The sequence below is a fragment of the Labrus bergylta genome, chromosome 16 (genome assembly GCF_963930695.1).
Source record: "Labrus bergylta chromosome 16, fLabBer1.1, whole genome shotgun sequence".
NCBI classification, from domain to species: domain Eukaryota; kingdom Metazoa; phylum Chordata; class Actinopteri; order Labriformes; family Labridae; genus Labrus; species Labrus bergylta.
Window position 1 is genome coordinate 5,021,332 of NC_089210.1, and position 25,714 is coordinate 5,047,045.

The window sequence follows — 25,714 nt, forward strand, 5'->3', positions numbered from 1 at the left end:
AGGAAAAGAAGAACATGTCAGTGAAGGTCCTCACAGCTAAAGCACTGTTTGAGTCTTACTTTCGTCAGGGTTGGGTGCGGCCAGGATGGCGCTGTGCTGCTTCTTGACCTGCTCCACATCCTCCGACAGCTTCTCTATACAGCCTCTGATCTCCTCCACCTGCACACACACACACACATCACGGTTACACCTTCATGGGGAAGCAGTTCAGAAACTACCAGTAAACACACAATCAGACTGCCTGTGTTTGTTCTGATGATCAGTTTGAGTGTGTGTGTTTTTTTTTGTTGTTGTGCTAAACACAAACACACAAGATGATGATCGGCTCTGAAGCTTCCTGCCCTCAGGTGGGAGATTAACATTAAATCTTTGTGCGCATGTGTGTATGTGTGTGTATGTGTTTGAGTGTTGTTGGAGTCGATGTCTATCAGCGGAGGAGGATAATCTACCCTCCGCAGTGGACTGAAGGTCACTGCTCTCCCACGCCACACAAACTCCTGTTTTTTTCCACAATGTGCCAAAATATTAAAGTAGTTTAAAGTAGTAGTTTTGTCAAATTTGGATGGATTAAATGCTTCACTGAAAATTTGGTTGTTGCTCATACAACTAAAGGGGACATTAAACCACAGGTTACCTTGTTTAGCATATAAAAAATGTTGTATAATTGAATATGTGAATCTTGTTTTGTGGTCTCTCAGTGTTTCCAGAACATCATGTATACTGTGTTATATGTACCTGTACATGTGTTGTGTGTTTGTGTGTGTTGCCTCACCTGTTCAAAGAACTCATCCATGAAGCGGTCCCTGTCGACCTGCACCACCTCCTCATCATCATCACTGTCCTTAGCCTGCAGACACACAAGACAGAAGCACAATATTTAAGTTTTGAGTAAATCAAAGTCATTTTATTCAAATTATTCGAGGAGATCATTTTTTCCTAAATATTTAATTGCATCACAATTAAAAACACACACACAGACAGAGAGGTATAGGTTGAGGTGACATGAGGTCAGCAGCTGATTCAGACTTAAGCAAACAATCCATGAAAGTAAACGGTTTCAAATTGCACTGATTGTATTTCTGTTTATTATTGACAGAGACGAGTGTGTACAGTCTCTCTTCTCTCCTGACATCATGTTTCATCAGTGAAGCCGATCCTTCTCTGCGACAGGTGAGACGGGTAGCCATCCCGTCAGTTCACAAACACTAATTTAAACACAGAAAGCCACAAGAACATTTAAACTCTACCAAACAACTAACCTACGAGATACCAGGTTGATGCTATAGTTAGTTTCACTGGCATCTTATGAACTAATGACCTAGGCTATATGAAACAAAAGCTACAAGCTTAAAAGTTAACAGTCTTCCCTTGTAGTCATTATTTATCTTAAACATGCCTTCAGCAGGTTGAAACATGTTTAAAATACTTGTAAGTCCTCTAACATGCTAAAACCGCCTCTTTTCTTTAGTGCATAAAAAGCTAGCGGGCTGAAGCTAATGTTAGCCTGCTTGTTTTGCCTCATCTCAAACTATAACTGATATAAGTTACACAAAAGTAACAAAAGTCAAGCAGCATTATTTATTTATGATCATCATTTTGCAGCTATGGCAGGTTGCTGATAATAATTTTTATTGTTTAAAAGACTAGCCTGCTATTTCAATGTTTAATTTAGTAGGCCTACTGGATGCTAATGTTAGCCTGTTAATCTAAATGAGAAGAGTTAAGCCTACATAAGCATCTTACTCTCCTTCAAAGTCATAACATTAACTAATCAGCATGCCAAGAGGCTAAAACATCTTATCATCTCTTATGAATCAACAGCAGAAGTAAACAGGCTCTAACATGTTGATCCAAAGATAGACTTATTAGCATAGAGCAGCATCTCTGGCTGCAGCTCTGCCTCTCTGGTTCTGTTTCTGTTTCTCTGTGGTCAGACTGCAGATACCGTGTCCCTCTGAGCCCTCTCCTCCCCCCCACACCTCCTCACCCGCCCTCACCCTGCGTCACGCTTACTCTGCAGAGGACATGCAAACACAAACAGAGAAGGACAAACACACTCTTGCTTCCGAAAAAATGATGCTACAGTCTCAGTGTGTATTCTATAACTTTCACCCTCTGTCTCATGAAGATCAGACATCAGAGTAACTCTTTAGACAAAAGGAGAGAATGACAAACAAAAGAAAAGTTCTTGAACACACCAACGTCAGAACCACCAGGGGAATGGGATCATCCCAAGAGCTTTAAACTTTGAAAAACTCAGATGACACAGAGGAGAAACACGTTCAGTGAGAGTCAGAAAATTAAAAATCAGAACAGTAAAGAAATTCAACAAAAACAAAAAGTCTGGTGACGCTATCAGATCTTTTCCTCCTCTCCGGTTTGATTTATAATTCCAGTTACTTCCAGTTTGGATTACTGTGTTTTGTTCTCTCTGCAGCTTTCTTATCAGATAATTCAGACATCTGTATATCTGACATGTTTACCAAATAATTACAATAAATCTTTATTTATCTTTGAGTTATTCTTCAGGTTATTAAATATCTCAGGTGTCTCCAAAATGATCTGCTGCTCCACAGAGAGACTGATGGCATCTTCCCTGACCATCCTGCCAGCACACCTTACTGTGTCTGTGTGTGTTAATGTGTGTGTGTGTGTGTGTGTGTGTGTGTGTGTGTGTGTGTGTGTGCGATGTGATGACAGCAGGCTGCATGCTAGCAGTCCTGATGCTCCTCATCTCCGGAATGATGCCAGAGGTCAGAATATTCCACCATCTCACACACGCCTGCATGCTGTGCACACACGAACACACACTCAAACAAACAAACAAACACACACACACACACACACACACACACACACACAAAGCAGGGCAACACAAGGGAGCTTTGGCTGTGCATGTGTGTGCTTAAGTGTCACAAAAGCCACACCCTCTTTGTGCTACAGCTATTTATCAATTAAATATCTAAGAAAAGGTTTTGGTTACCTTAGCTTAGCATAAATTCTTTTTGATATTCAACTAATAAATAATAAGCACATATCTACAGTACCAGTGCAACATATTCTGGTTCAAGACAATTAATTCACTGTGCTTATATGTTACTTGTGTGTGGCTTTCTACTGTATTGTATTCTGTATGTGTAACATTTGTCCCTCATACATTGGCAGTTCAAGGCGGGATATTTACGCCTGTTACGCCTCATTTGCAACGTTAAAAGGAACAGAGGCACAATGGTGGGGTAAAGTAGTTCTGCTCCTGATCCAGCATCAAAGGTAGTAACCGAGGCGTGATGGGTGGAGATTGTGGTAATGTGTGTGTGTGTGTGTGTGTGTGTGTGTGTGTGTGTGTGTGCATGTCTGAGTGTTTACATGTCGTGCCTTTCATGCCTCTGCAACACAATGACATATTTGACCCCACACCGGGACACCAATACAACGCCTTTGTGACTTTAATCAAAGTTGCTATGACGACAGAGCGTGGTTACAATAAGAGTCACAATCTAAAAAGATCCAGTAAGGTCTACTTAACACCTGATGCTGTCTTTGGGTCACTCAAACCCTTCAGCGACCCCCTAAAGCCCGGTCTTGTAGAAACCGTCACAGTCTCTTTCTATGCGTGTGCTGAGCATGATGGGAAACAGAAACAGATACAATGGCAGCGAACACGTCTGCTCCACGCTGATAAGCTCCGTGACAAAGAGTCGCTTGTCACCAACACGTCAAGAAAACACACATCGTCAGAGTTTAACCCGAAGGAGGGAAGGATTGGATTCACAAACTCTGGGAGGAGCAAGGGCTGATGGGAAATATTTCAAACACAGGAGGGCGAAGACCACACGTCATCCTGTGTGCCAGCTTAGATGTGTTTTTTAAACAAAACTAAGAACATATTACTTATCTGCTCGGGACTTTTAATCTCTTTGTTACTGAATATTTGCTGTTTTTGTTTGAATAATCTTTTCAACAACTTGATAATATTCAGTTTAACGAAAACACCCAACAATACTGCAATAAAAAACTGATTGTAGAGGAAGATTATTTAGGTACTATTTGTGTATTTGTTAAAAACATTATTGTTATCTTTGCATTTAATGAAATTACTGACCTTAAAATGTTGAAATCTGCATTTAAGATTGAACTTAGTGAAAGTACAGAAGCTTTATTATGAAACGGCTCAATGTGCAGCTCTTAATATATAAATATAATAAAAATAAATGTTAAGGCTTGCCTTGTTTAGTGTTTTATTAGATTATTTTACTGATCAATAGCATTTCAGCATCATTTAAGTATCAATTTATTTGATATGGTTTGTTTGTTTAATTCAGGGCATGAATAATAATGTATTGACATCGACAAATTATGCATTTAAATATGTTGTGTACAGATGATGTTAATTTAGTATTAAAACTAACAATCTTAAAGAGGCCTCCTGGGCTCAGGAGTCAAATAAAACAGAGTTAAAAGAGTCCAAATCCCCCTCTGAGAGTCAGTGCAGGAGGAGCCTTATGTGGGAATATTGCTCAAACTTTTAGATAAACGTGTTGAGTCTCAGAGCAGATAGTTTGTTTTTCCTGATTCCCCCGCAGCACTTAAACACACCACATCAGTGAAACTGGGTCAGCAAGGGAATCACACGAGTACAACTTTAAAATAAAGATATAAGAAAGTGTTTTTTCATCTCTCAGAATCTGTGAATGAGCCAAAAAGTCTGAAACGGATCGCTGAGGGTCGCTCTGTGACCTCTGACCTTCACCTCCACACTGTTGATGTTCTCAGAAGCTAAATCTGCTTCAGAGACTCATCCTGAAATAGCACCTTTCAAATATGATGGATGAAAGTTTAGAATGGAAAGGATTAAATCAATGCTAAATGCATTAGACTATTTCGTCAACATTTTAATCATTGAGCCTACATTACCCACAATGCATCTAAACAGAAAGTTGTGTACTTGCTTGCCAAATGTTGGGTGAATTTTTTGAAGGTATTTATGCAAAAAATATAAAAATGTAGATATCAGTTACAGTAAACAGAAACATTTAATAATGTGTTGAGTTTTTGTTCCCAGAAAAAACTAAAGAGTGAGACCTCTGCTAATTTGTCATTTCCCTTACTTCATTTTTTAAGTCAAAATGATTCCCAACACAGATTTATTAAGTGGGTAAAATGTATGTTATACACCTCCAGAAAAAATCAGAGACTACTTAAAAAAATAAAGAAACTAAATGAGTAAATCTGCAGAACACAGAAAGGAAACTGCTGATAATATTTATGTTAAATCAGAGGACAAACTCTTGATTCATGCATTTCTACTACATTACTTTCTGATTCCATAATGCTGGAGTCATGAGGAGTTCAGCACGCACGCACACACACACACACACACACACACACACACACACACACACACACACACACAGGAGAGCGCGAGGTCAAAGATCAGGAGCCTTTGAGGAAATGGAAAAGGTTTGATTAATAATTAATCAAGGCTGAAGAGTTCTGCTCCAAAGAGACACACAGACACTTAAATCTGATGCTCAGATTCCAACATGGCCGTCGGAGAGGATCCCTGAAACCTAGACCTGAACCACCCTGGGACTTCATTGCAACCAGGTCTATGTTTAAACCTGGTTTACATCAGACTGTTGTCTGGAGCCAAGATGTATTTTAAGCTAACAAGCTCCAAACTCCAAATGCAGAATAATGCTCCGAATTGGCTGAGGCTATGCTGATGTCATCACGTGTCACACCTGTGAGTTTGGAAGCTGCAGCCTGTGTGTGTGCGCGTGTGTGTGTGTGTGTGTGTGTGTGTACAGTAAATACAGAGCACAGAGAAGCATCAGGTCATAAATGTTTCATCGGCTCCACCTCTGATGGGCTTTTACAGTGTTTGTCCCCCGGGTGTTGCCGTACTGTAGATGGGTTCTGGAAGTGAACCTCTCACAACAACTATGAATCCTTTAATCTTTTTTTAAGTTCAGTGCGGGCATGGTTTCCATCGGCGCTTTTAGGAAAAGAGTCTGAAAACTCTGATGTCCTCCTGTCAGCAGTGAGCTTTCAGCGTGTGTCCACTAAGACCGTTCGTTCGAGCTGGCAGCGCCCATTTCCAATGCAAAACCAGATCAGCTTTTTTTAGGCACTCAGGGTCCTGACCATTTTAACTTTTGGACCAGCGCCACACTCGTCAATGTCACCTTTCCCTCACCAATCAATCAAAATCAAGAAGAGGCGGGACTTGTGATTTCAGCTTCATCAACAACAATGGCGGAGGAGAAACTTATCAGACTCGTCTTTTCAAAGCACAATTTTCATGTCTAGTTACCACCAATGTGCTAGGACAGGATTCATTTACATATTTGTCATATGTTTTTGGTGATATTTGCTCAATTAAAAGCAAAAAATTAAGCACATAGAGCTTTTTAAAAACAGACCTAACAGTCACTACAAGGGGATGCATTCATTATTTTTCGTTACCTGGCAACAATGAGTCACGCATTAGTTTTATGATTACATTATGTTTTAATATGAATATGCAGCCCTGTACACACTCCCTGCGGTCAGGGCAGGATTCTAGAAACGAGGTCATGAGGTCAGAAGAGGTGATGATGATGATGTCAAATAAAGAGTATGAAGATGGATCTCAATGAGATGATAGTGATCATTCAGATTAACTCTGGATCATTATATATATGTGTGTTTATTTGTTATCTAATTTAAAAAGTGTGTGTTTGTCTGTGTGTGATGTTGCTAATAAAGCTCGGCTGATGGAATCTGTAAACGTGAGGACACATGTGTGTGTACTGCGTGTGTTTATGAGCAAATTAATGTGATTAACGTGACTGAGTGAACACACAGCCTGCAGCACGAGGGAGAGAGAGAGAGAGAGAGAGAGAGAGAGAGAGAGAGAGAGAGAGAGAGGAGGGGATGAGATGGAGAGGGGAGGAATAGGAAGAGGAGGAAAGATTGAGGAGAGAGGGTGGGGGATGGGGGATGATAGAGATGGAGAGAGACGGAGAAAGAGGGCGAGTGAGCATCACATACAGCAGGGTGGGGGAGGGGATAGGGAGGACAGTATTCTGCTGCTGCACTGTAAAAAGAATTATATAAAAATAAACTACAGCACGGACAAAAATCATAGAAACACACAAAGATAAGGTGGAAGGTAAAACTGAGTAAAAGAACTGTGGTGATTTAAAAAAAGGTGAGTGTAGCTGGTTATTTTGACTGAAACACGGTGAATTAGACAGATTCTTTTTTTTTTTTAATCTGATTTTCCAAATTAGATGTCATCAGGTGCTGGCAGAAACAATAAAGCTGATTTTAAATCTTTCTTATTTTGCATAAATTACCCAGATATTTATACGTCTAGTGGGTTTGTTTCAAACAGCAACCAGTGCTGAAAAATCAATGTGGAAGTGCCATAAAAACTGCAGTTCCTCAAGTGTCCACTTGAGGCTGGCTGCAAAAGTCAAGGAGGCCTCATTAGTATGCTCATTTTTAACGGCAGAAATAAACGTTTTTACAGCCTAGCTAAAAAAAAAAAGGAATTTGGTATCAAAAGATAATGTCTTTATTGGTACAGACTGTGTGCAACGTGTCAGTTTTGATTTTATAAAGGGTTGGAGTTTTGCGAACATTTTCATAATTAGAGATGTGACTGATTTATTGACAGGCCGGTGTGTTGTTGCCGTTTGCTAGGAGGCTAAAGGCCCATCTCAACTCCACCTCTTTGCTTTGCTTTTTGTGTGTTTTGATTGATTGAGAGTTCATTTAAGACTTTCCCAACATGGTGAGCGCTATTGTTGGGCTTAAAAATTCTGCTTAAAAAAAAATCAATGGGTGATGTCATTCAGATTACGTATTGTTATATGTATTATGCAGTCTATGGTTTGTTAAAGTGCAACAAGTAAAAAAGGGGTCTGAATTCCTATTGATTAAAAACATTTTTTTTTACTTATTTCAGCCAAATTTAAAAATAAAAACCATAGACAGATATTTTTTACAGTGTATTTCAGCCTGTGGGGCTGTGTGATGGACTGAAGGTTATATTTGCCCGTTGCCCAAATATCTCTTCACACTAACGAGTCAATGCTCCTTCCATCCGTCCATTCATTCATACTTCTGTTACACCTTTCATTCTTCCCTAAATCCTTTCCTACTTATTCACCTTTCATTCTTATTTCTTTCTTTATATTTTCCTTCTTCTTCTCCCTCCCATTTTTTCCACATCCCTCCCATCTTTTTCTTTCCTTATTATTCTCTTGCTCCCTCCTTATTTCAGATTTTTTTAGTCTTCTCTCTCTCTCTCTCTCTCTCTCTCTCTCTCTCTTGTCATGCAGACTTAAATCAGGACGTTGACCTCAGGTGTCAGAGTGTGTTTCTGATGCCAGCTGACTGTGTGTGTATTTGCATGCATGGATACACACACTCCGTTTCTGTGTGTGTGTGTGTGTTAGCAGTAGACCATGCCAGCAGTGGGGCGAGTTACCCACAATCCTTTGGGATCTCTGGCTCTATCTAGAGTCCATCTGTGCACTCTGTGACCACTGTTTCCTCTGAAAATTCACCTAAATCATTTTACATTTTATTTAAATCTTTAGATGTTTTGATAAAGATCTTTAATTAATCTCTGTATTTCAGATTTATGACGCGTTCACTGCCTCCAAGACAAAGCTCTTTAAATAAATGTGATGTCACTTTGCAGACTCACAGAGGTCAGTTTATGAGCAAATCAATTGACTGAATGTGTTTTTTTTGGTTCAATCTGATTTTTACAAGACATTCAATAATTCCTTTTGGAGTAATTTTAAAATAATGTGCCTTATTACTTAGATTTCCTGTAAAATTTCCAACTCTTCAACAAACATTATGCTCTGTCCAGTGAAACTTTTTAAATATAGTATTCAAGTTCAAATGTGCACACCAGGTCCATGGGGTGGCCACCCAAAATCCTAAACTATGACTGGCTGTTTGCCCTTTTCGGAGGCGGGACTATTCTACTTTAAATTGTAATAAAAATATCTTTACACATCTTTATCATTTAATGTGGGAAGGTCTGTAGTAGGGCCCGACCGAAACAAGATTTTAGGGGCCGATTCCCAGATCGATATTAGGGAGGGGAAAAAAATCAGATACCGATATATCGGCCAATATTCTTAGATTAATGTTTGAGCTGTAGAGGTAGATAGATATACATAAACACATGTATTGCGTTTATTCCTCAAATGCAGTTATCAAACATCTGTAAAAAAGATATACAGTTTAACGTAGACAAGATGGGCACTCAACTGGAAAGTCACCGCGCATTATCACACTCTCGAGGGTGACACAGGCTTGATGTTATCCATAAAGCGCCCTCTGCTGATGGCAACGAGCAAAAAAGAACTGCTAGTGTAATACAACGATACTGAAATGAAATTATTTTTGACTGGTGAATAAATCTGGTAATATCTGCGATAGAATTAGCCAATACCGTTAGTCGCTGGATATGATAATATCAGCCGATATTATTGGCTGGTCAACACACGCCCCTGGTGCACACTGAAAATCTGCTTGATCACTTCAAAAGATTTTTTTAAAATGATCTCTTCTCCCAGGCCTCCGTTATATAATCCATATGTTACAGTTACTGTTGTTTGTATTGTCTCATTACCCCCTTAGTCTCGTTAGCGATTTACAATGCAATTTCGCAGCAGGGCTGTAATGAAGCCCTGCTGTCAAAACACTTTTGCACTTTAACATCAAATCTGCAAAGGTGTAATGCTGGCGTCTCAGTGTGTAACTATATTTAGCTCTACAGCGTTATCTCACCAAATGGTTGGCAATTGCTGTGACATGTAACAGAGCAGCGTCATTGAGGGTGACGTATACAAGAGGCTGTGGAAATGGCTGATGGTTTAAAAAAAAAAAAACAATGACAGTGAATGAACTGCCATGTCATACTTTATCTGGCTGTATGGATTCTGCAGAATACTGCAAAGTTGAGTTTTGATCAACATGATATAAGATAAGATAAGATAAGATAAGATATACTTTATTCATCCCAGCGGGGAAATGTAGGTGTTCCAGCAGCCAGCATACATACAAACACACAACACAACACATATATATACATACATATCCCACCCATACAAAAAAAATGAGCCCACAATACAGTGGTACATATATTATGAATAATGGCAGACTATTTTTCCATTTGTATTGATTCACATATAAATTAATATGTCATCAGATGTCACACTTCCATTACACCCTGCTGGTCTGCCATTTTATATTTGATACCGTTCTCCACTGTATGTCATAACTCTGATGCTGCACACCAATAATAGGTTTTTTTTTAATACGAAACATCCAGTTGTTATGTCATCAAACATTATCAAAACTATGTGATTTTTGGGGGGCACAGAAACAACAAGTGACACTAAACAGGGGAACCTGAAGAGTCACATTTTGAAGTGGGCCCCTGACTGAGCTGCTGCAAAGGCAAACTCGGGAGAGAGAGTGTGACAGCTAAAACTACAAACAGCCAGGTGAAATTCTTCATTTTCAGGGCGTCTTTATAGCCTTATCACATATTTATAGTCAAACCTAAAGTGAATAGCTTAAAAGGACAATGAAACGCATTAAGTCCTCACACAAATGAGACATTGAAATGTGCAAATAATGAATTTGCCAACTAAAAAATGGTAGTTAAATTAACAAAATTGTTCACAACTCATATTTTGGGGATCTTATCAATCATTGGACTGATCAGTACATTTCTACATCAGTTTAACTATCAATAGAGTTTTTTATTGCTTGGGGTAAAGTTTATCATTTCTCTTTTTCTCTGAAGAAAATGCACAGAGAGCAAATACAGACCGGAAACAGATGGAGGACGTCTTTATCAGGATTTACTGTGTTCACCTCCATCCTGACCAGGTGTTCAAACTACACAGAGGAGATAGTCACAGAGTGACATCAAACCATCCTGACATACACACACACTCACACACAGTCTGTCTCCTTTATTTCTGTCTCTATAAATAAACAGTCAGACTGCCGTCGACGCCAGAGGGACAGAGGGACGAATGCAGGACAGAAAGAGATGCAGGGACATGAAAGAATGAAAGAAAGACAGAAAGAAAGAGGCTTTATGTTGCTCTAATGGACGGAGGACTCAGACTGGAGAAGATTCCCTTTATCCCTCTTGACCCCTCTGAGGTAATATTGGTGGTGTACAGATCCTGTCTCAGCCTCCTTCAGAGTTAACAGGCTCATCAGTCTGTCCAGATATAAAACCTGGATCGGTTCTTGAAATTACTCACATCACTACTCAAGTTACACCCCATTATATTGTACAGATATACTTTTCTTCAATATTTGCACCTCGTAGCATCTTGTAATGGTTATTATCCCGGTTGTTCTGCCGTGAATGATAGGGTACGTACATTTGTACATTTTTGTCTAAAAAAATAGCTCACAAACATCAGCAGGTAACTTCAGACCTTAACTAAAATATACAAGGAGTTTACAATGTTTTCATCTGACAGCAAGTATGTGCTGGTATGAAGACTCTCTCTCTCTCTCTCACACACACACACACACACACACACACACACACAGACATACACTCTCAGACCGCCACTCGACTGAAAGAAGGAGATTATCTATTGATTCCATGACTCATTGCATCCTGGGAAAACAGTTAGATTACCCAGAGTGCCTCAGTGCTGCCGCCTCCTTCATCTCACTGCTGCTGCTGCACTGGGGGTGGGGTTTGATATCCACATTTTTTATTATTTTGCTGTGTAATAACAAATAAATGATTAAGTGTTCTTTCTTTGAACTTTCTAAATGAGCCAAGCTAATTTAAAATGTAAAAGGAAAACCAAGTTAGTCATGGTTTCCTTAGGATAAATAAATGTATACTTCTTAATGATTTTCACATCAACACTACCAAATGCATCTCTTTTTCTAAATCTGATCTTTTAATATGAGCTCATATTTGAATACCAGTAAAGGACTGAGTACTTTCTGCTGGCATCATCCAAACAGAACAACGTAACTGTTCTCTTTCAAAATTAAAATGGCACCAAAACATCTGAAAACAAAGTGTGGAAAATGATTTGTATTTTATCAAAATTAAATTAAAGAAATTAGAAATAATTTCCTGAAAGAGATTGAAATAAAAAAAAAAGATTAAATTATTATTTAAAATCAGAAGCTTTAACTGGAGATGTGATGTAAAGAAGGATTGTGGCCACAGTTAAGAGGAACCAATGTTTCAGGGCATAATGATATCAAAACACGTGGAGTTCCCCAAGGCTCAATCATGGGTCCTCCGTCATTTAAGACTTTGTTATCTAGCATTTCTTCATAATGTTTTAACCTTTATTATATCTTTTTAAACGTCTTTTATACTTTCATCCATTGTAAAAAATTGAAAATATTTAATCTTAAAATATTCTATACTGCTCCTTTAAAAACTCAGAGTTTCTTTATTCAGGATTTAAAAAAAAAAAGATTTTTGAATACACACTTAGACAATATGTGATTAATTTATTCCTGAAAACATCTGTTAACCCCCAGCAGCACATCTGACTGAGCTTCAATAAAGTATTGATCCAGCTTTGATGAATCACACCAATAAGCATCACAGCTGTGCTCCACAATCAGGGCTCCTTCAGCCAATATTGATTGAAGAACGTGGTTAAACATGTGATTTATTTATAGTCATGAAAGCGTTCGGTTTCAGGTATGTTTACATGACTCAGAATTTTTGTTTTTCTCTTGTACATCTATATAAATTGACTTATAAACATAAAGAAAACATAGAAACATAAAAAAGTGTACATTTCATACAGAAGAAATCTTTTAAATGGAACTCCTAAGTTCTTATTTTTTTAAATCACATATGCAGGTTTCCCTTTCTTAATTTTCTCAATATTTAAAATATGTAATAATAACTTATATTACTAAACACTTATTAGATATATAAAATGCAATATGTTTGCTTAAATTATTTACTTCAAAATTCACAATCCACCTCCTCCAAGATGACCCAAAACAACGTTAAACACGTTTTAATGAATGCAAATTAAACTGTGCCCCTGAGTGTGCATCTAAATGAAAGGGAAACAGCTAATTAATAAGATGAAGCTGTATTGGTTTATTGACTGATGTAGTCTGACACACACACAAAGACACAGTGATACTCTGAGATGCACATCAATAGACACATGTACTTAATAGCTGTAATGTATTTATGTGTTGGACATTTAATTATTTAGAAATGTATATAAATGGATTTGTTAAATCAAAAACCGAGAAGAGCCCACTAAAATTTAACATTTAAGCTCAAAGACAGTAGCACATGCAAAATACAACAGAATAGCCTAGGGAGGCATCTGCTGATAAGGCGCATAGAGTGTAGAAAACATGGGTGTAGTCTCAGTGCAACACCTATTAGTTTCTGAAGAGGCATTTTAAAACCCAACAATGATGGTCGCCGTATTTGAAATACTATCTCAAACTAACTTTTGGTCAATTTAACAGCAGGTAAAGAGGTGGAGTTGAAACAGGCCCTTAGCCTACTGGCAAACAACTACAACACACCCATCTGTCAAATAAAATGAGTTTAAAAAACATTCATCCACCTTACATTGTGTCCCAATAAAAGGCATGTACTATTGAGACCAAAATCCATTTTTGATCCAGACTCTGGAAATGTTTATTTCTGCTATTAAAATGGGCATTTACTGTAAATATGGGACCTGATCTGTATTCCTTGGTTTTTGGAGCCAGCCTTAAGTGGACAGTCAAGAAAATGCATTTTTTGAACTCCTGCATTGGCTTAATTTTATTACACCAGAGGTTGATTAGGATCTCAAGTAGCCAAGAAATTATGGCAGATAAAGAGCGGAAGGTTCGTAAACCTAGCTCAAACGTATCACATAAAACTATACGCTAGGCTGAAGTCAGACCTTGAGTTTGCAGTTTGCAGTTAGAGGCAGGATGAAAAGTTCTCCTCTGTAGTCAAGCCAGGATGATCAGGATAAAGTGACTCACTTACTATCTGTGTGTGTTTCAACCTGTACGTACACTCTTAATGGTTACATTCACTCATGCAAGCCTCACCTTTCTAACTGGGTCACCTGATTTATACTACAACTACTCTTTTATCATCCACTCCCGCTCTTCACTGCCTCTGCCTCTGTCTGTCCTCGGATTAAACATGAATGAAAACACTGTTATTTTAAGAACTGCTTCCAAGGAAATGCAGGAAAATAAAAACAATTACATATTTAAACTCAAGGAAGATTTTTAATTTTGAAGTAATGCAATAACTGAAAGTTATATAAAAAGTCATTATGACGGTCAAACACATTCAATATAGATTCCAATAAACAAAGTGTGGGCATATACGGAGTTACATTTCAAGAATGAAATGAAAAAGGGGCAATAGAAAAAGAAATGTAATTAGATATAGGAATAAACACAAAGGTTAATACGCAAATTGAAACGTCTATGTTATTCAATGTCAAAAATATACTAATTCACACCTTTTTTGTCCATTAAGTTTTTATCATGGAGTTTTACTTTTTTGCAGCTTTTGTGGTCCATATATCACCACATTCAAATTGTAATATAAATGACTTTTTTCAAGGAAACATTACATTATTTTTTTCTTCTTCTAATAATCAGGGGTTATATTGGTTGAGCAGGATTCAAAACGAATTACAATACTTATTAGATTGTAATTAATTTCTTTATATGAAATGCCGTTTTATGCCTCAGTAAATGAGCCTTCTTTGGGTTTACCTCCCTTAGTAAATCACATGAAAACAGCTCAGGAGAGTGGAAATTAAAATCATCCTTTAGTGTCACAGTCCACCTCCGTTTGTGGGTGTTTCTTTTGTTCCTAGATTGAAAACTTTGAGGCTGACAAACTTTTTTTAAAGACGGTGTCTTTGAGGTGACCTCGCCATCAGTCATTGTTCCTTCACTTTCTTCAGCTGTCTGCTTTCATTTGACAACAACGAGTCTGTTTTCTTCCTCTCTTTGTTCTGCAGATCAACATGTGCAAGCTCACACCAAAAAAAGGAGAACCGGAACAATATTATGCAGACAATACACAGATTTATGTTAAGATACAACCAGGTGTCTGTGTTCACATACAAACACTAAGACCAACATAGAATGTAGAACAACTTCCTCCTATCAAACTTAGATTTCACTTAAATATCTGTATTTGGAGAATTGCTTCATTCCCTCACATTAAAAACCCCAAAGCAGGTCTGAAATATTGATGTAGTCCTGGAAAACAGGCCTACACAGCTTGAGTGATTTCACCTCCCTCACCAAAACCTGTGTCTGGATTAACTTCCCTGCTGCTTCCTGCTACTTCAGGCTGACCAGTGCCCATTTTAATGATCTGTAAGCTGGGATCAGTACCAGGATTTATCAAATAGACACCAATTATAGGCATTCTCTTTCATCTATGGAGCGTCTGTCCATCCGTCCCTGCTGGGTGGCATTTACTCTGTATCTAGCAAGTCACAAGTCAGCGGAAATCTGGATAACACAGCACTGTGAACCCAAAATAAAGAAATTTTCACTGGGTTTTTATATACTAAACTTTTTCAAAGGATACTGAAATAAATAAATCATGATGCAGATTTATAAAAATTGGAAATGTTTGGTTTGTCGGTCCGTGTAATTAACAGGACTAAAATGTAAAGAAGTAGATAACTGTGTTAATTCTCACTCTTAGTGTGATATTGGAACCAAACGTCCTTCAGGATCAATTTACTGTGTTCCTGAAACATTCTGCTGTCCTGGTTCCAAATCCTTTATCCCCAGAGAGAGTTAACATGCTCCCGTGTGTGCATGTGTGTGCATGTGTGTGCGAGTGTGTGTGTTTTTGCATGTGTGTGCGTATGTTTTACGCTGCAGGAGTAAGTGACCCAAATCTGATTTCTCATTGACACAGGTTTTTTTTTTTTTTTCTACATGTGAACAGTAAAATTCCACTTCCACATTCTTCTTATCGTATTTGCCACCCAGTTTCCTACTGAGCACTAAGATCTAGTAAAGCTTAACGTGAGCAGTGCAGTGTGACCTCAGCTGTGTGGAGTCACTTTATAGGTTAGAAGTGACTTGAGCGGTTAAGAGTCACCACCTCATTAATGCAGTGTAACCTTCGTGGTGCAGCTTGACCTCAGTGGCACAATGTGACCTAAGCCGTGCAGTGGGACCTCAACAGGGCAGTGTCACCATCTCAGCTATGTAACGTAACCTTTGTGGTTCAGTGTAACCAAGGCATTGCAGTGTAATCTTTGCAGTGCAACGTGACCTCTATGGTACAGTGTGATCTCAATGGGGCAGCGTGACTTCAGCAGTTGAATCTCGCCACCTTAGCGGTGCAGTGACTTTAAGGGTGCGTGAGTGGTGCAGTGTAATTTTAGTAGTGCAGTAGGACCTCATTAGTACAGTGTGACCATAGCAAGAACGTAAGCGGTCAGGTGTGACCTGGTGGGTGCAGTCTGACCTCAAAGGTGCAGTTTCACCTCAGTGCAGTGTGGCTCAGCGGTGCATTATGGACTTGGCGTTGCAGCATGATCTTGACAGATGTAGTGGGCAGTGTGTCTTCATGGGTGCAGTGTGACCTCATGGATGCATTGTGACCTCAAAGGTGTAACAAAGATATAGGAATGCAGTGTCTTGAATTGCTAGCAAGGCAGTGTTAACTCAACTGCGCAGCATGACAAAGTGGTGCAGTGTGACCGCAGCAGTGCAGCTAAAAAATCTCAAGTAAATCATGAAGTTGACAAACTTAAAATAAACTTCAAACTATTTCAACAAAGTCCAAGGCTGTGTACCAAACCATATACTTAAGTACTGCCAACTACGTACTCTAACAATAAACTGCATACTGCCTACTAACCCGACCGTTAGTAAGCCTTTAGCAACATACTAAATTACGGCTCGCGTGACCTTATAAAACAAGTATTTCTGGTCTGTGCAATGTTGAATAAGCTAGCTATGAGGTACAGCTTGATCGCTGGCTGGTGAGCTTCGCCATTGAGTAGTCTGAGACCCGCAATGCATTTTGTGATGGTGTAGTATGACCAGTGTCCACCTGTTTCGGAAACAAGTTAAATTTGAAATGCCAAGTTCTCCATCCAGGTTTGACTTGGTGGCCTAGACACAAGGCCACATCCAAAGTTTTATGAACACATTTTCAACAAGTAAAATCAAATCTTGCAGAGTTTTTCAAAAAAAGACCGTGGTTATTTTTTTTAAATCCATTTTAAGAAACTTTTACTTGAGCAACTGGAACAAACCAGGTCCCTGTCAAGTTTTAACTTCTAGTAAGTTAAACCATTGCAATTCCTTTTTTATTTTATTTATTCAAAACCTATCGTCATTTAAAGGAAGTCCAAATCAAGGTAGTCATTCAACATCAGTACTTAGGTATATTTTGACTAACATTTCATGATGTTTTTTTTCATATAAACTTTATTCAATCCAAGTGATTTAACTTTTATAATTCTATCTGAACATTTTTTCTTCTAGTCATTTTCCCCCTCAGACTCAGAGGTGGTCAGCCTCTGGAGTCCTGTTTGTTTAATTTCCCCCACAGTCATGTTTTTCCATGCACCTGTGTGTATGAGGTAATGGTAGCACACAGCTCGGCTTCCTGTCAGGCATTAGCTACAGGAGTCTATTTAAAGGAAAGGCACACTCCGGCTGAGGGAGGTGAGGCCGAGTTTGTGCCACTTAGTGTAGCCATCTACCGACCTTTTAATGCCTTAATTCAATTCAATAACTGCCCGTAATGACTTTGGCCCATGACTATTTATACTGCATCTCCTCCATTGGATCTAATACAGGACGACTACACATCTGTGGTCGAGCAGAGGAGACAGAGGAAGAAAGCCTGACTAACAGCTCTCTGTGCTGCCCACATGCCCATTAGCCAGACACAAAACATTCACACACTCATCTCAATCTTTTTAGGCGAGTAGCATGACTTCAATCAAAGTTTAATTAAATGTACAACATGAGGCAACAGCTGACTGGGAAGAGAAGTCAGGTCATTCACTTCAATTAAAAAGGGTTCTTGATTTTCTTATTCCCTCAAACACTGATCGGGACCTTAATTTGACACATCAGTCTTTTTCTGTAACCTCTGTTTGAGAAGTATATTTGGTCAAATTCTTTTACAAAGCCCTTTGTTTGTAAGATTTTCTACCATTTATGTAGTGTTGCCATTACCTCTTAATGTCAATACAAACTAATTACTCCCTGTATTTTTTTTATATTAGTTTTTAGGGTTGTTTATATGGCAGAACTAACTAGGAGAATTTACTGACAAACATACAGGAACACTTCATCGGTCAGTTTATCACTTTTAGATGGATGTAGAGGAACAAAAAAAATGTTTTTGTCTGTTAAATCCTGTTTGAATAATTTCAATTTTTTTTATGCTGAGTTACTGTATTAATATATCTGCTTAGTTTATTAAAAGATCAAAAAACACAAAAGACCTGTTGACATAAAAGCTGAAGAAGACACTACAACTCCCAATGTGCATTTCCCTATCAATCAACCAATCACAAAGCTGAAACAGAAGACTACAGTTTGTAGAAACCGTATTTAATTTCTTTTCTGTATTTTTAAATAGTTCACTTTCTGATACTGGGTTGAATTTTGATAAACAAAGTAAGCTATCAAAAGTTACATGTTCCAACCCCAGAACAGGCAGAACAACTTACCTGAGTTTCTAGAAAACAAAGCTGAAATCATTTGGTCTGAGAAGTGATACATAAAAAGACCTTAAGGTAATATTATCCCATAGACTCACATGTGTCTGAGAGATCAAAGTGGAAATATATAAAAGCACATTTATCTCAATCTCCTGCTAATGAAAAAAAAAACAGTATTTCCAGGTCAACATGCCAGAGGTGATCACACCTGCAAAATCTTATTAAAAGTTAGATATCCAATTTGGTAGCTATTAAAGCGAGCAAGTGGTCAATTAAAGAGAAATTAATGCTGTTTTATCCTGAGCTGAGATAACCGTCACTGAAGAGGGAAATTAATCTTTCTCTTCCTGTTGGTGTGACTCAGAGGACGAGAGGAACTCACAGACATTTTCCTATCAGACTGTGACATCAGCGTGACATCACTGCCCCGCCATCCGTCTGCAGCCACATGAAAACAGAGATGAGGATGAAAGCGGTCGCCTTCACCTAATGGAGAATTAAACATAATGCTTGATAACGTCTCTGATTGATTCAAAGGATTACCCTCTGATTGGCTGAACTTGTGAATTAATAGTAAGCCAATGAATTAATAGGTTAAAAAAAAAAAGGCTCATAGGCTGAGAGGAGGAGGAGGATGTTTGCTGCTGTTACGAAGCGGCTCACTGAGCTGTTGAGGGGGGAGGGGAACATCTATAATACATGAGCACACACACACACACACACACACACACACACACACACACACACACACACACACACACACACACACAAAAGGGCAGGGACGATCTCAGGGCCATTAAAGGGAGATGCTGTCATAAATCACATGACCAGCCTCCTACTGACCAATCTGCCCACACACACGCGCACACACACACACACACACACACACACACACACAATTGTCTTCTGTCAGCAGTTACTGCATGTTCAATATTACGTTGGAGGAGGGTGTGTATGTGGTTTTGTACAGCTATCTTTGTGAGGACCAATTTTTACTCCTGTGCAAATGGGGACCCTTTTACAAGTGAGGAGCAGATTGTCTAAATGGAGATATTTGTGGAACTTGCATGAATTTATTTAAAAGAGATAACCATACATACGGAAAATGAAGATACATTCTTTAAAAGTGTTTTTTTTTGTAATGAATATGTGAAGTAGGGCCTTATAAATGTGAGTGTTTGTGTGCAAAGACTAATAGACGGAGGAAATGGATAATCTGATTTTGCAACAATCAAATTTCAACAATTGTTTCTCACCATTTCGTTAGAAAAAGCATTTGAGCTAAGAACGATCAAGCAGAAACACGCCAAAGAAGTACCACTAATTAACTAACAAGATGATATTAAGCAATAATAATGAATCCAAAGCAGCCAGAGATTAGTAGAGAACATTCAGAGAACATTTGAGCAGAGAATAATGTCATGATGTGAAAGTGACCCTCTGTGTGCCCGCAGTAATGGTGTAATAGTGACTTTGCCCTTGACTTGGCTGAAGGATGGCCACCAGCACACACACACAAACACACTCATACACACTACAGACCTTCAGACTCATGAGCTAGCTATCATTAACGTCAAGCCTGTAGCTAGAAATACATTTTTAGAGCCAACAGCTTCCTCTAGTCAGCTGCATCCACAAACAAGTCGATACAAGTAGATATATATATATATAGGTATATACAAAGTCTCATCTCATAAAAGTGATAATTAAGAAGAACGGGGACCAACCAGATATGCACATTTTGGAAGCAGGGCAAATTGGCAAACTGATTGTAAGGATGTGAATTGACTCCAGATTCTATATTGATGCTACTCACACCTCTAATAATGATAAGTTCACATCATGGCCACACCCTTGTCTAAATTTCAGTCTACCCCGAGACCAGACTTTGACTTAATTGTTGGATGTACAAATCCAAAAAAAACTTGACAGCTCACTGAATCATTACTTACCCACATAATGAGTGAAGACAAACTCCTCCACCATAAAACCAACAAACTAATATCTCCCCTTCCCCGATCAAACTTCTGTTCATATCCTGAGCAATCTCTGACATTACCCAAGAAATCAGTGTGTTTGCTGTAAACATATTAATACTGCTGATACACTTGAAGCTCAGTGGTAGGAGTCTGTTGGTGCTCTTTGTGACACAGGATTTAACACCTGTAGTGGATGAAAAACCTTCCAACAGTAGTATCATACACTGCATGTTTATTTTATTTTTATTGATCTGTTAGACACTAAAATGAAAAGTTGTCCAAGCCTTTGCAGAAGTCAAATCAACTATATTATGAAAATCATTGGACTGTAGGTGTGCCAGGCTGCTAGCGTCAAGGTGCCCTTGAGCAAGTCACTACTGAGAGGACAGAGACAGCAGCAGCAGGCCTTCTGTCTGCAGCAGGTGTGTGTGTGTGTGTGTGTGTGTGTGTGTATGTGTGTGTGTGTGTGTATGTGTGTGTTGGTTAAGTAAATAAAGTCAAACAAACACTAAACCAAACACACCCACCCACCTGGTGCCTCCAAGAAGACAAAAATGAACTACAGTGACAATAGGCTCTGATTACAATTTATTCTAGTTGGTAAATGGAATCACGGCTAATCCATTTAGCTTCATTCCTAAATATTTCTTTATCACAGTATTTGTCATTTTTGCATCTGTGGTTGTATCATTTACTCAGATTTAATAACATTTGCACAAACTCTTTTACCAATAGTTTTTTTAACCACTTCTTAGATAGAAACGCTTAATGTGTTGATGTGTTGTAATTTGTTATTGCCTACCTAATTATAGAAATATATATATATATATATATATATATATATATAAGTTGGACTTATTGTGTCTTTCATCTTTACTTGATACTTTAAGAAAGAACATTGTTCAAATAGTTGCTTTCAAGTCTGTAATCATTTTTCAGACAAAATCTAATTATAATAACACACAACTTTACTTTATTTAAATGTATTAAGTAAAGCTAATTACTGATAATAAACATTAGTCTTTAGATTGTTTTCTTAAACAACAGTTTACTGTATTAACAGACAGAGAGAAAAAAAATCTCACTAGAAGAAGCTAAAAACCAGACAGCATTTGATCGATCGTGAAAAGATTGATTTTCTGTCAATAATGGTTTCGCGTCTTGTGTTGTCTTCATGTCACACTGAACAGGTGTCATATATCAAAGTAGAGTGATGAATGTCAGACATTATTGACCAGCTGGTAATCACCAAAAAATACAGGGCATTTTTTTAATTTGATTTTAAGGCCAAGAAAATGCCCTATGTGTGTGTCAACTTGTATTACTAACATTGTGGGTACTAGTCCTCCTTTTAAGGACAAATAAATAACACATTGTCCACACACAGAACATAACAGTTTTATGGAGAAGACTTGGTTTAGGGTGAGGTTAAGTCTCTATGAATTGAAAGATAGAAAACGTGATGTTATAAAGACATGTAACCCCACAGTGTGTGCGAGGTGGACATGTATAAATCACATTGTGGGGACATAAATCTGTTACATACCAACATTGTGGGGACTTGCTTTCCTTTTAAGGACAAAACATACACAGTTCCCACAACATTCATAATAGAATTTAGAGGGAAGATTTGGTATCAGGTTAGTATGTCAGCAGGCAATAAATGTGCGTGACGTTAACATAGCTGTGTGTTTGTGTTTGTGTGTGCAGAAGCAGTGCTTTAGCAACATGTTGTCTTTCTCATCATGCATTGACACAGTTTGAATTATGACCCTACTTTCACCCCACCCCCTTCTGTTATAATCAATGAGACTGAAATGGGATAGGGTGCAGTTACACACAAACATACGCACACACAAACACACAAACCACCACAGGAGCAGTTTTTTAACCAGCGGCCTTTCCTTCACTGTCATAAAATAAAAATCTAATTTTGTACGTCTATTTGCATCAGATAAAAACTTTTAAGTACCACAAGTAGATGCATTCATCAAGCTAAATATTTTATATATTTTTGAATTATCAATGCTCTTCTCTCCGGGATGTTGAAGAGGACATTCTTATTTAACTTTACTGTGAAAGTTAACATGCCCAGAAGCTGCTCAAACAACACACTCAAAAAGAAAGATCACTTTGGTTTCTGTTAATCGATACGTAGTACTGGTCGTATTTGTAATTTAACTTAGAAAAGCAAAAACACCAAAAAATGAGCCATTCTTTAGCAGCTATCAACCAAAGCACTGTACATTTTTCCCTATTGAGCAAGCAATCACAGCCATCATCATGATGTAAGATATAAACTATCTGAATATCATTTAAAAGAAAATCAGAATCAGCGTTAAAACACTCAACAGAATGAATTCAGCTTAGTGTCTCCCACAGCCACAGCTACAGTATGTGTACATGTCTTTTGTAGTAAACCCTCAAATGAATAAGTCTTGGACACTGTCTGTGCACATGCTTCTGTTTAATCTCCAGACAAAAAGTTTGTATTTGGCACAAAATTCATTCATCATGGACGTGAATAGATGAATAAATTCATAACTATCCAACGCAGACAGTAGTCTATATAGAGGGTATGCTTCTATTTTATACCAGTTTAAGGTATTCCTGATACAGTAAAGGACCATTTTAACAACTCAAAACATAGCAAAAAACTTTATTCTAAAATATTTGAAGTAGATTTTAATGTGAACCTCTTGACTCTTTTGATGTTTAGGTATTTTAAAAGGTGTCCTCCTCCTAACAACCAGAAGCTAAACCACCAATTTCATCTGTTCTGTGTTTAGTGTTTAAGCATCACACATGTTAGAGCAACACATAAGCAAGATACATTTCTCCAAAACGACCTACTGCAGAGACTGAATGGTGTCTACAATGATGAAACATTAACTGCAGCAGGCAGAACAATGATGCAGCATTTTTTTTTCTTCTAATTCCTCAGATGCAACCGTGACTGCCTTTGTACAGATCACAGAAAACCAATCACAGAAAATTTGGAAATATTTTATGGCTGTGGATGATTTGAATGAACAGAGAAGAAGACCAAAATTCATTTGCATTCAGTCGGTTGGATCTCTGCTCTTTTACATTTTTAGCTGTGTCATTGCACACAGCCTCAGATGCTCTTCAGCGGTGTTTAGCAAGCTGCTAACTTGAGCTCAAGTTATTTCTCTGATGATTTAAGACCAAGACATCACCGAATGGAGATCCTGCATATTGTATTTATGTATGGCATACCTCTAGCAACCGCATATGGAAAACTCTGAAAACAAGTGTCAACAAGGTAAAATGGGACTCATATCGGCTTACACAGCAATCAACTGTGCCATTAAATTTTAGATTATATATAAGAATTAGACAACACATTAAAGTCAGTATTTTGTCGTAGCCATCTTGGAGTTTTTTTAATCAGAGGTGACCATCTTTGGACAACAGGGTGAAGCACGAAAAGGAGAATAAGATCTACAAATGCTAAACAATAAACTAATACTGGAATTAGCTTGGTGAGCAGGGTTTAACGTTACAATTGAAAATGCGAAACAGTCTTTTAACAATATTTACATACTCAAAATAGACAGCCAAATGCTCAGAATGTCTTTAAGTACATTTTCAGGCTGCCATGGAACATCTTGTCAATCGCAAGTAGCCCCACCCTAATTCCTGCTTTATGGTCCATTTGACTCCAAATGGGATCATGCTGCACTGGAGACGACTATCATTGAAATTGAGGAGGGGGAAAAAAAACGCATTAAGACTCTTTGGCCTTGTCTTCACCTTTAGGCCAGATTATGTCAATGTCTTATATACAGTCCATGCTTTAAACTGAAAAAAAAAAAACAGTTAATTCATTATATTAAATAGGCAAAAATATTATTTTCACTCTAATTCTCAACAAACTCTCAACTATAGATTTTCAAAATGGCCTGAATGAAACAAAAGAAAACTGCACTATCATTCTTTAAAACATGTTCAGTGATGTTTGGTTTTGACTTATTGCTTCACTCAGATTCAAACTCTCAGCATTCATGAGGACCCCTGTGGACTCTGAGACACTTGACTCAGTCAAGAGGCAGCACAGAGGAGGAGGAGGAGAGCAGACAGCGTCACAGTGATGTGGACCATTACATAAAAATATAATTATTACTACCAAGCTGCTGCTGCTGCTAGTGCTGCTGCATGATACAGCAGCATCTGTTACCGGCAGGATAACGTGAGCTGGATTTCACTCCAGTGATCAACCAACATGGCCGACGGTGCCGACAAAGAGTGGACTGGAGGAATGAGGAGATTTAACTATCAGACAATGAAAATGAGTGCAGAGTGAGAGAATCTGCAGCAGAGAGAGAGAGGACGAGGAAAATGGATTGCATGGATGAGGGGAAAAAAGGCGGCGGCAAAGATAGAAATGGTGGTGGATGGATGTGGAGACAGAGATGGAGGGCTGAAGGGAGGGACACAAGGGGCGGGATAAGAAGGGATGAGATTTAAATGAGAGGTGATAGGTGGACTGAGGAAAGCTGGAATGAAGACGGAAAAAGGAAAAAAAGTTAAGATGGATTGAAGAGGGGAGTAAGCGATGGAGGGGGTGAGGAAAGCGGAGACAAGGGAGGGTAGAAGATGGAATGAAGTAGAAGAAGACGGAGAAAACGAAGTAGGAGGCATGGATTTTTGGGATGGTGGGATGATGGATGGAGAGAGGCTAAATTAAGAAATGAAAAAAAAAGACACATGCAGAGCAGCTGTAAGAGCTACAGGCCTCTTCCCTATATCTATACTGATAATGTTCATCGTGCCAGATAAATTCTGTGAGTCCCAAGCATGTATACCCGGTCCCATTTTGCAGCATGTGACCAAGCATGCACTGAAATGAATGCACATAAATTTGGCACCATGGAAGTGGGTGATAACTTAGAATTAGACAATAATGGAAATATTACACCCCTTGACATTTGAGGGATACTATTTTAAAATGTGTAAACGGAACCC

The 25,714-nt window shown here is 38.4% G+C and overlaps 1 protein-coding gene across 1 annotated transcript in view; it reads right to left on the reverse strand.

The window, feature by feature from the left end:
* stx1b (syntaxin 1B) overlaps nucleotides 1–25,714 on the reverse strand; it is a 62,380-nt gene that overhangs the window by 33,074 nt on the left and 3,592 nt on the right. Inside the window, exons 2-3 of the mRNA XM_065964825.1 lie at nucleotides 773–847; nucleotides 60–159 (exon numbers count right to left, since the gene is read on the reverse strand). Coding sequence (XP_065820897.1) covers nucleotides 60–159; nucleotides 773–847 — 175 coding nt within the window. The remainder of the gene's footprint in view (nucleotides 1–59; nucleotides 160–772; nucleotides 848–25,714) is intronic.